Here is a 12,708-nt window from a genome sequence, read left to right as displayed (position 1 = left end):
TTTCCATGAAATGAAGCAAAGAACATCCATCCACAAACAATACCAAGCAAGGTAATTGTCATCATACTTTCCTTCCAATATTACATCATCATCAAACTCCTTTTTCAATTCTTTCATGTTATTTTCTATTGTTATAAACAAAATTTGACTTGTTTCATCAGAATCTTGATTTTTATTGTATTTTGCCACAAATTTTGATGTCCATAGAAGTTTATAATGCTCTCCATGCTTTAGAATTTCACTACCATGATAGATGGGACCAAATAATATCATCTTTGGTGTGCAATACTTCACAAACCTGTCATTATGTCGCAAAATAACAGGTAGCCTTTGGATCTTGGGAGTTGAAATTCTGTTCTTATCAAATCTTTGTTCAGCTTTTTTCAGTTGAGCAAGCCTTACATCTAATTTCGTGCTCATTATTGAAAAGTTAGCTGGTCGATGTTTTCCTTTCTTTCATCCCAATTTTTTTAATACGATTGACTTAAAGAATTAAATCTATTGTAGATTTTTTTTATTACGGTCAATATGCGATTTTATTCTCTAAATAGTTTTCTCATTCAAAATTAATTCATGAATTTTTTAATTTTTACATCCCACCCTTCATTTTTTTAATTAATAATAGTAAAAAAAAGTCTTTTAATATAAGATTCCTTTTTAATCTCTTAATAATTGCTCACTATTTTTTACTAACATAAGTATTCAAAGAAAAGCATGGAATGTCTTTTACTTGCTAGTTATATATAAAGATGATTATTTCTTTTCGTGTATACATTACTATTATTTTTTTTACACTTGTAACCCTTTAAAAAGTTTCAAAATAATGATTAATGAAAGTAAAGAAAAAGTCTCTTAATATGTAAATTTTTTATTTAAATATTTTCATAATTACTTATTACCTTCACTAATGTATATGTATTCAAGGAAAGAGTTTCTTTTACCCAGTAGTATATATAAAGCGAATATATATATATATATATATATATATATATTATATTTATAGAATTATTTTACGGTATTTATATTTTATAAAGATATATAATTTTTATCAGAGGAATATAATCAAATTTTATTTATGAGATTTTTATTTATAAAAAAAATTTGTGATACAAAATTAAATATTAATATAATTTTATTCTAAAAATAATAAAACAAATCCTAAAATAATTAAAATCTTAAAATCTTAAACCATTTCTTTAGTTCAAATTTATATAGCTTTTGTGTATTGTTTTAAGCCTAGTTATCAATTTTGGATAGTGGCTGATCTGAAATTGCTATAATATGATAGTGGATAATGGGATGATCACCATCGTGAAATTTTAGATAAAGTTAAATAATTTATTCACTATACATATATACATGCTCAAATATATTTTTTTTCCCCCCAAAATTAAAGATATTCATTATTTATAATAAAAAATCATAAGGGCACAGAGTAGAGAACAAAATAGAAGGAAAAAGAAAACAGTTAGATATTAAGAACAGCAATGGCTGAAAATTTGCTGTAGAGCGTAGAGGTCAATGGTGGCTTGTAACTACAGAGAACAGAAGTATAGAACAGAGATGAACTGCTGCAGAGGTCAGGGATGGCTGGAAACTGTTGCCTGAAAAGGGTGGGTGTTAGTTAGAGAGAAAGCAGATAAGTGAGTGGGAAATTTGGGTTTCATTTGAATTCTCTGATTCAATGCATGGGGTGGAAAAATTGCCAAATTTCCAAATTTGGGTTTTGCACCCACCCTTGTCAGTTGTCACGTTCCACAATTTCTCCTGCTATTGTGGTTGTGATCACTGCTATTCAAAACCACGATGCCACTTGAGTTCTGCAGTGTCCGGGAGATGCTCTGTGGTACAATCCTGCTATTCACAACTATTCATAATATGCAGTGTGTTAATTTATCCAGATGCGGATCTGGTCAAGGATAATTGTATTTTGGAATATTTTGAATTAATATTTCAAAACTGTGTGGTGAAGATCTGATTAAGTTGTCAAATTTATCTTAGTGGTTAACAATTATCATAATTTTAGCACAAGCATTTGAAACATGTTATGCCTGGAATTAGATTTTTTTTGCATCAACAAATATTCGCAGGTGTTTTATAAATATATTATGCAAAAGACAAATTTGAGCAGGCTTGTGTATTTAATACTGTAAATTAGATATGTGAGCTTGCAATTCTAAAATTCTGTGTAGCAATGCACTCTTGCGCTTTGAAAATTTCTCCAGGACTTTATGACAGATGTTGTGTTACAATGGCTGGTTAAATGATCCTTTCATTTCATAGTTTATACCTTTTGAAATTATAGCATTTTTAACGATCCTAACTTTCGTCTTCACTCCCTATATATTGTGATTTGCTGTGTTTGTGATTAATGTTAAAATTTTTTGCTAACTAATGCAGAGGCAACTAGAAACTCTAGGAGCTCAAAGGGCTGGTCTAGAAGATATGCTTAAAGAGATGAAAAGAAAGGTATGCTAGTATGATTCACTTAATTAGTTTTTCAGTTATTCCTGTAGAAGCTAGGTTTTCCTGTCTTATTATCTAAAGATATGGAATATGCCTTCTGCCTTTCCTTCAAGTTATATGCACCATTTATGCTCAATCATGTGCTTGAGGCTTATGAGAGTCATTACAATTGATGGGTGTGTCACTATTTTCATTATGGTAAGCTTTATTTGAAACTCTGAAGCATGCAATAGTTGGGTTTATTTATAAATTGTGATTGTGCTTTTGCTTTTGTTGAAATATATTGTTCATTGACGACCATATGAAGCATAACCTTATAAGGTTGATTTAAAGCTGCAAATGGTATTAAAATGTAAAAAAAAAAAAAATGACTGTCAATGTATATCGACAGCATTAGTACCTGTACGATTATTAAAACCTAGATTTATGTGTAGTTTAATTCTTTCTGTGAAAGAAGCATTATTTTATTTGTCCAAGTGATTTTGTTTTTGTGATGATATTGCGGGCAACATGGGATTCAATGGTGTAGCTAAATTAAAATATATTCAGGTGTTGAGTGCAGAAGGAAAATATATGAAATAAAGTGTATAATCATTTTGTATGTCAGAGAACTGAATGCTTTAATGATTTTAGTTTTTAAGCTTATGCATCTGAAGCTATGTTGCATGGAATAGATACTAGTATTTGAAATGATATGATACATTATTTTATTTTTTTTTTGTAAATTAAGATGCTGGCATCCATTGTATTAAAATATCAAATAAAATTGATATTTAAAAATGTAAAAAAAAAAATATATAAAATTTTTCCACTTGTGACCACTCCACCTTAAGTCCTTTGCATTCTCCCTTCTATTCTGCCCTCTCCTGCTCTTGCCCAGTGCCTCCCCCACTATGCCACATCTCAGCATCAGATATGCATGATATTGATAATCAAATACAGCACCAAATTTGGCATGAATCTGTGAATCACAGCTGCCCTGTGTAAAAAGGCTCTATTTTCACTTTGGATCTTGTTAAGCAGTGACTTGGTTAAGGAAATAATAAATAGAAAGTTTTTGTTATAAATCACGCTTGGGGTGCATTGGGGATCATGGTGGGAATGCATTAGTATCACTTTCTAATAAAAGCTTTCCACTTTTGATTTTAGGGCACCGGTTAGCATTTACTTTCCACATTTTTATTCCTGCATACAGGAGTCAACGTTAATAAATTCCTTCTTTCTTCTTATACCGGGTAATTCAAATATAGTTTTTATATCTAATGAGAAACGTGGGATTCCCCTCTGTCCTTGTTATCAGTGTTCTATCATTTGAATTAAAGATTGTTAACTCAGATCAAATTGTATAGAGTGCAAAAGGATAGAAACATCTCTAAGAGCACGTCATATTCACAAATGAAAAACAGCCAAGTTTATAGACTTAGCTCTACAACTGAATTCCTAGAAAATAGCCAAATAACCCACGTCTAACAGCATATTCCTAGTTGTGGGAAAACAGATTAACTGAAACACATAAAAACAGAAATATAAAATTTCAAAATAGATTTCTTAAACTAAAAATCTTCTGACTCAGTCAACAATTCCTCCCTTAAAATGCATGCTCCTTGCAGCAGTTTATTTCAGAATCTTCAAGCATGCCTAGAGCACTTCGTAGGCGCTAGAAATCTTCAACCTTCAGAGGCTTCGTCATAATATTTGCTAACTGATTTTTGGTACTACAGAAATTCAGCTCAATAACACCATCATTGCATAAATTTCTCAAGAAGTGAAATCTAACATCAATATGTTTACTTCTTCCATGCAAAACTGGGTTTTTGGATAATTTAATTGTAGAAGCATTATCACAAAACATCACAGTAGCTCCAACCTGATAGTGATCAAGATGCTCCAAAATTCTTCTCAGCCAAACACATTGACAAGCACATAATGCAGCTGCTATAAATTCTGCTTCTGTTGTGGATAGGCTAACCACCGGTTGTTTCTTTGAAACCCATGAAATCACACCACCAGCCAAAAGGAAAGTATAACCAGATGTGCTTTTCCTATCTTCAAGATCTCTTGCATAATCACTATCAGTGTAAGCAAATAATTCTTCATTTATTCCAGCCTTGTAGAAAATTCCCAGATTTTGAGTGCCTTGTAAATATCTCAAAATCCGCTTTGCTGCTATGAAGTGACTCTCCTTTGGATGCTCCATAAAACGACTAATCAAACTAACAGAATGTGCAATATCCGGCCTTGTAGCTGTAAGATACATAAGGCTTCCTACAAGTTGTTTATATATAGTACTGTCAACCTCTGTTCCTTTATCTTCTTTCAGCAACCTAGTACCTGGAGCAATAGGATTCTTCACTGAATTGCAATCAGACATATCAAATCTGTTCAACATATCCTTAATGTATTTTTTCTGCCCAATGTAAATTCCAGTACAGCTCTACAAAACTTCAATGCCTAGAAAATATCTCATCTTGCCCAAATCAGTCATTGCAAATTCATTCATCATTATAGTCTTAAACTCTTGAAACATCAACTCATCACTACCAGTATATATAAGATCATCTACATAAAAACACACAATTAAAATTTCACTTCCCTCCTTCTTCAAAAATAAAGTGTGCTCATGAGGACATTTTAGAAAACCGTTAGTTACAAGATGAGACTCCAACTTACTGTACCAGGCTCTCGGAGCCTGCTTAAGTCCATACAAAGCCTTTTTGAGCTTGTATACTTGATGTTCACGTCCTTGACATACATACCCCGGTGGTTGTTCTAAATAGACATCTTCATTGATTTCTCCATGCAGGAAGGCTGATTTAATATCAAGCTGATAAATACTCCATCTTTTTGTTGCTGCAATTGCAATAACAGTCCTGATAGTTTCAAGATGAGCTACCGGTGCAAAAATCTCCCCGTAATCTATGCCTTCCTCTTGAGTGTAGCCTTTTGCTACAAGTCTAGCCTTGAATTTGTCAATCTCCCCTGTTTCCTTCAATTTAGTCTTGAAAATCCACTTGACACCTATGACTTTGCAATTTGATGGTGGATCAACCAGCTGCCAAGTATCATTTCTTTAAATAGCTTGAATTTCAGCATCCATTGCATTCCTCCAATGCTGACTTTTTGACGCTTGATTGTATGTTACTGGATCTACACCAGCAAACATGGCAAAATTCATACATCTTCCTCAGTTAGAGCATCACCTGTGACATAATCTCTCATCCATGTTAGTGGTCTTCTAGTCCTCCCTTGATCATGAGATTCTGAAGCTGCTGGAACAGAATAATCAAGCACATTTGAGGATGAGTTTGTTGTTGTTGCACTGGAAGTCCAGCTATATCATTAGATTTGTCTTGAGTTTTCTCCTTAGCTACTTGTGAAGGCTCTTCCAAAGGATTCAACTCACCTGTATCAAGTATACTACTGTTTTTAGCTTCACTCCAATCCCAAGCAGCATCCTCCTGAAATTTAACATCTCTACTAATCAAAATTTTCTTTTTGACGGGATCATAAAGCTTGTAGGCCTTAGATTCCTCGCTTACACCCAACAACACACATTTGGTACTTTTGTCATCAAGTTTGCTCCTTTGCTGGTTATGTACGTAAACATATCCAATGCAGCCAAAGATCCTGAAGTAAGAAACAGACGGCTTGATTCCGCTCCATGCCTCCTCGGGTGTGATGTCTTTTACAACAAGAGTGGGGCTTCTGTTCAGAACATGGACTGCCCACATTACAGCTTCTGGCCAAAAAGCTTTTGGAACTCCTTTTTCTCCCAAAACACTCCGAACCATATTTGATAATAGTTTGATTTTTCCTTTCCGCCACACCGTTCTGTTGTGGTGTATATGAAACTATGAGTTGTCTTTGAATTCCCTGTTCATTGCAAAATTCAACAAACTCCTTGGAGAGGTACTCTCCCCCTCTGTCAGTTCTCAACATTTGAATAGGAACACCAGCTTGTTTTTCAACTAGTGCTTTAAACTTCTTAAATACACCAAATGTTTCACTTTTCTCAAAAAGAAAATATACCCAAACTTTTCTGCTTAAATCATCAGTAAAAGTGAGTATGTACCTTTTATTTCCATTAGAGGTAGGACTAATGGGACCACAAATGTCAGAGTGAATTAATTGCAGCAATTGAGAAGCGCGCCAATTACTCTGTCGTGGAAAAGGGTCTCTTTGATGTTTTCCTTTGCGACAATGTTCACATAGATGAGTTGGTGGCGTTAAGGAGGGCAGTCCTTTTACCATATTAAACTCCAATAAATTTTTCAGCCCGCTGTAGCTCAAGTGCCCATACCGAGAGTGCCAAACTTCTGCAGGTGGCACTGAACTAACCTGAAAGCAAGGCTGAGAAACTCCAGATTTAGCATAGACAGCAAACATACGATTGGTAGTCATAGAAGTTTCAAAAATAATCCCCTTTTCTTGAAACACTCTACACTTATTTTGCTTCATCTCAACAGTCAATCCTTTCTCTTGAAGTTGCCCCACACTAAATAAATTATTTTTCAGTTCAGGCACATAAAATACATCTCTAACCAAATGCACAACTCCATTAATTAAAAGTTTAACAGTACCCTTCCCAGCCACTTTTAGAGAATAATTATTCCCTAATTTCACTTCATCAGAAAAAGAAAAATCAAAGGAGGAGAACCAATCTTTTCTACCTGTCATGTGGTTACTACAACCTGAGTCAATAAACCACATGTCTTGTGGATTTGATTTTCCATCTGATGAGAGTTGTGCCATCAGTAGCACCGCTTCCTCATCGACCTCAACATAATTTGCTTTGTTGTCTTGTGGTTTCTTTGGGCATTCATATTGAAAATGTCCAAAATCATGGCAGTGATAGCATTCTATCATCGTCTTGTCCACATATCTGCCTCCTCTGCCTTCTTCCTTGAACATTTCCACCTCGAAAAACTCCTCTTCCACGTCCACATCTAGCACCTGTCTCATCTTGCGCAACCTTTAACACTTGCTCGTCTTGCGCATTGTGGCCATTTAGCCGTTGCTCGTGAACTAACAAGCTGCTTTAGAGTTCATCTACAGTCATGGTGTCCAAATCATGAGATTCTTCAATGGAACACACTACATAATCGTACCTTGGGGTCATTGAGCGGAGAATCTTCTCAATGACATTAAGATCAGACACCCGTTCACCATACATTCTCATCTTATTTGCAATTGTGAGAGTTCGAGCAAAATAGTCATTAACTGATTCTCCGTTCTTCATCTGCAAAATCTCCCATTCACGTCGGAGGGCTTGAAGTTATGCTCGCTTTACTCTAGCAGTGCCCTGGTATTTTTGTTTTAAAGAATCCCAAATCTCCTTCGATGTCTCCTTCTTCAAGATCTTTCAAGCACAGCTCGATCAATTGCTTGAAATAAATAATTTTTTACTTTTAAATCTTTTAACTTGAGCTCCTCCACAGTCTTCTTCTCGTTCTCTGTTAATTCAGCTTCTGCTGCATGTTTGGAAATCCCTGGATCTATAAGATTCCAATATTCTTTTGACCTTAAGAAGTTCTCCATGAGCATTGCCCAATGATCATAATGCTCATTCAATTTTGGAATTGCAGGTTGCACAAAATTGCCATCCGTAGCCATGATTGAAGTCTGCTGCTTCTTGCTATAGTGAACTTGGCTCTGATACCAGATGTTAACTCAGATCAAATTGTATAGAGTGCAAAAGGATAGAAACATCTCTAAGAGCACGTCATATTCACAAATGAAAAACAGCCAAGTTTTTAGACTTAGCTCTACAACTGGATTCCTAGAAAATAGCCAAATAACCCACGTCTAACAGCATATTCCTAGTTGTGGGAAAACAGATTAACTGAAACACATAAAAACATAAATATAAAATTTCAAAATAGATTTCTTAAACTAAAAATCTTCTGACTCAGTCAACAAAGATTCCCTACATGTGATGTGAAAATGTGCTGAGCTGTTATTAAAAATGATCAACAAAATTTTATAGTATTTTTCTGTTTTGAACTTGCATTTCTGTTAGCTTATTGTGCTATATGAATTAGCCGTTTGGATTTTGTTTGTTCATTTGGGTTCTATTACTTTGCTTATACTGCTGTAAATATATGTTCAGGATGATATATTACCAAAGTTGATGACATCCACCGGTTCTTATGATGATCTCTTCAAGAAGGAAATAGCAAAATTTGACCATATTTGTGAAGAAATAGCTCAAAATATTGAGGCGCAAGAGCAATTGTTGCTGCAGATCCAGGTATTTATCTTTTACACCCTACTAAAAAGAATTAATGCTAATGCATGTAAAGAAACAAATATTATTCCCTTGTATTCGTTTCTCATTTTCTGGGACCATCTTTTACCAAGCAGTGGCTATTCACATGGGAGTATGGGACTATACTTGAGATTCTGTATTACCACCACTAACTAATTCCTAAGTAACTACTTTAGCAGCAGATACAAACTACTTTTTCTTAATATTTCATGTTCTCAAGACAGATGGACCCTTGCCTGTGAAGGCAAAAATGGCAGATTATGTCATGATGCCGTTTTTCTATAAAAACAAGGGTATGAGGGACAACCCTTTGTAGAGTGTTGGTGGTTGTGTCCAATAGATGGTGGAGCAAGTGAGAAATTTTAATGATGTGATTCTGATAATTGTTTGCCTTTGTTCACAGGCTCAAAATGATGAGTTCTTTGTTATCTTCAATCTTGAAGATTACAAAGGTAGGTCCCATTTTGTTGTTTTCTATATTAAACTTGTTTTTATACTTTACCTTCATTTTTTCAAATCACAAGGTTAAGTCTGTTTTCGCATTATGTTTATTAACGTGCATAAAATTGAGTTAAATTGTGATACACTTTCTATGTAAAAAATTTACGATGTCATTTAAGCAGGAATCATCTTTGGATTACTTTTAAAGTAGTTTTTATAAGAGTAAACAAACTTATCATAAATAATAATCATTAGATGACAATGTTAAAAACATTTTACCTTATCAGTGCAGTTCAATTAAATTCCATAAGATTTCAGTTTTTTATTTTTACATTCATTTTGTACAGAATGCTACATTCAATTAAATTTTGGTGTACAATACTTCACAAACTTGTCATTATGTCGCAAAATAACAGGTAGCCTTTGGATCTTGGAAGTTGAAATTTTGTTGTTATTAAATCTTTGTTCAACCTTTTTCAGTTGGGCAAGTCTTACATCTAATTTCGTGCTCATTATTGAAGAGTTAGCTGGTCGATCTCTAAAATTTTTGCTAGGATTCCTTGTGTTTATTCCAGAACTATCTAATTCAAATACAGAAGTTAAAAATTAGAGGCAAAACATAAAAACAAAATAAAAGAGAAAATACTCACCATGTAATCCTTACCTTCTGTTTTTCCTTTCTTTCATCCCAATTTTTTAATAGGATTGACTTAAAGAATTCCTTATGTTATGGATTTAAATCACTTTCATTTCTTCTCTTTTTTTCACCTTAACGTGACATTTTGTTTCCAAATACGTAATTCTATAAGTTACTAGTCATTTTTTATTTTTATTTTTCATTTTTGAATAGAGGTACCCTAGTTCCTTATATATAATATGTTAATTTATAGGCTAGCTGCAGTCATTGTAAAAAATTAATTGTGATAAGTCTGTTTCAAATCACAAGGTTAAGTCTGTTTTCGCATTATGTTTATTAACGTGCATAAAATTGAGTTTAATTGTGATACACTTCCTATGTAAAAAATTTACGATGTCAATTAAGCAGGAATCATCTTTGGATTACTTTTAAAGTAGTTTTTATAAAAGTAAACAAACTTATCATAAATAATAATCATTAGATAACAATGTTAAAAACATTTTACGTACCTTATCCGTGCAGTTCAATTAAATTCCATAAGATTTCAGTTTTTGATTTTTACATTTATTTTGTACATAATGCTACATTTTGATTGCACGTTTCCTGTATCATAGTTGATCTTCTGATGATTTCTTTTATTTATTTCAGCTTTACGTGAAAAAGTCTATAAGCAGATTGAAGCTGCCATATCAAAATTTCGAGAAATAAAGGACAACATTAATGAAGGTTTAAAATTCTCTGTTACTCTGCAGGTAAGAACTTATCAAATATATGGTTTTAATTTTACTATGAAGGTACCGATCTATTAATTGAATAAATTTTATCATCATTCTAATTTAAATCGTGCCCAATATTATTCAAAAATATGGTTGGCCAGTCTTGTTTAAAATAAATATTTATCGAGCAATACTAATATGTATATTCTTTGTTTAATAGGATGCAATCACAAATGTAAAGCAGCAGAGCACGGACTTTGTGATGACAAGGAACATTCAGTGCAGAGAAATGATTGAAGATGTTCAGAGACAAGTGGCTGGTCTGAGTTTCCAGGATAACAAAAACACAGGTGCTTTTAACAACAACTACCCTTCAGTGGGAAGCCAAAATCAAAGATCCACTACACAAACAGATCCTCGTCCCCAAACACCATATTATCAGCCAGTTGAGCAGCCACCAGTTCCTCCCTATCCCCATCACCCCCCTTCCCCATATGGTGGTCCTGCACATCATGCACCTCCACCTCCATACCATATTCCACCGGCATCAACTGCTCCATACCCACCTCAGGTTCATCAGCAACCACCGGCAAACCATGAGTATGGCCAACCAGCATATCCTGGATGGCGTGGTCCGTACTACAACGCGCAAGCACAGCAACCTGGTTCTGTTCCCCGGCCTCCTTATACCATTCCATCTCCATACCCTCCGCCTCACCAAAGTGGCTATTATAAGCAGCAATAGTGTTCATCCATACATCTTGTAGGATAAAGATCATATTCTTTCTCTTCAATAAATGAGATTCAGCCCTTTATCTTAAAGCATTTGTATAGCGTGAATGAATATTCTGTTTTTTCTTTTTGGCTTGTGTTGGTTTGCATTATCATTGGATTGTGCATATTTAAGCTTATAAAACGTTGTATGTATAGATTGTTTGACTCGTACTTTACGAGGGGGATTCTCCCACCTATAAAGCTCTATTTGAAAAGGAAATATAGAGCACTACTAGAGGAAATATAAAGCTCACGTGATCCATAGTATCATATTTATTATCAGAATTTTCGTTGCCTTCTATGTTCATTTCTCCTTTGAATGGGTCGTGTGAAACTCTTTCAGATTCTGGTACTTTGACGAAAGATATTCTCTTAATTTGAAGTTAATGACATTTATGAAGATGGGTTCAAATTATATTTTTTGTTGCATTAATTTGGCTTGACGCATATAGTCAAGGAAGGAAAATGGTTCTTGTAAACTATTTTAAGGTTTGAAGTTAATGTAGGTGAGGACTATACAACACTTTCACTTCGTATTGTTTTTGTTAACTATTTCAGGAATCAAATTCAATAACGTTTTTGTAACAGATCGATATTTCAACAAATTCAATAACGTCGTAAACCACTTGACTGAATATTACTCACAGATGTTTATGATCCCGTACCAAGCATGGGTTGATTACTAGTTATATTAACACACAATCTGATAGGTCCCGATCCCGATCCTATAAATTGTTATTTGCAGGACACATGAAGACCTTATTATACTAACACACACACGAAAATCTGAACACATTTCATGCGCTATAAGGTTACGAAAAACCAGGGCGTGATATCGTTGAAACAAAATATTGGGAGTCTCAATTCCTCACTAAACCACCTAGAGGCGAAATGAATGTTATTCTATGAATATGGATTTTTGGTTGAGGAATTCGGTATCACTCGAATCCCCGCTCTTTTTAGATCTCATATGTTCTTATTTATACAATTGACAAAAAAATTCATTCTACTGTTGAATTTTTTTTGTGTGTAATTTTTTTAATTTCTTATTTAATTTAATTTTTTTTTATCATAATTATTTATAAATTTTATATTAATATTTTAAATTAAATTATTAATAAATAAAAAAAGATTATGCTATAATATGAATTATTTATATAATTTATATGTTGATGTAAATATATATATATATAATTTAGATATTTTAAAATATCTATTTATAAAAATAGTTTAATCGATCTACATTATATTTTATTATTAATTTTTTTTTGAAAAATTTTCATTTAAATAAAATATTTCACTTTAAATCATTTTTTTTTTCAAAAACTAAATTATTCCATTTAAATTCTCAATTCAAGTATTCTCTTAATTAATTGTTGATTTTATAATTGCAGATTAGTTAGGTT

The 12,708-nt window shown here is 33.3% G+C and overlaps 1 protein-coding gene across 3 annotated transcripts; it reads left to right on the top strand.

Annotated features, from left to right (window-relative positions):
- The first annotated feature begins 1,433 nt into the window (after positions 1-1,433).
- On the top strand, positions 1,434-11,587 carry LOC145949643 (vacuolar-sorting protein BRO1-like). 3 transcript variants are annotated; one of them, XM_083060239.1, is made up of 7 exons: positions 1,434-1,613; positions 2,401-2,469; positions 8,576-8,716; positions 9,138-9,186; positions 9,523-9,591; positions 10,461-10,564; positions 10,749-11,587. In XM_083060239.1, the coding sequence occupies exons 1-7, from the start codon at positions 1,587-1,589 to the stop codon at positions 11,271-11,273; spliced, it is 984 nt and encodes a 327-aa protein (XP_082916365.1). In that variant the 5' UTR covers positions 1,434-1,586; the 3' UTR covers positions 11,274-11,587. The 3 variants fall into 3 exon arrangements, with proteins under 3 accessions (XP_082916365.1, XP_082916362.1, XP_082916364.1); XM_083060236.1 differs by having other exon boundaries at positions 1,452-1,846; XM_083060238.1 differs by lacking the exon at positions 9,523-9,591 and having other exon boundaries at positions 1,454-1,846.
- The last annotated feature ends 1,121 nt before the right edge of the window (positions 11,588-12,708 follow it).

This window comes from Cajanus cajan, chromosome 7 (assembly GCF_000230855.2).
Source record: "Cajanus cajan strain Asha chromosome 7, NIPB_CcT2T_4, whole genome shotgun sequence".
NCBI classification, from domain to species: domain Eukaryota; kingdom Viridiplantae; phylum Streptophyta; class Magnoliopsida; order Fabales; family Fabaceae; genus Cajanus; species Cajanus cajan.
This window is presented reverse-complemented; position numbering and strand designations above follow the sequence as displayed.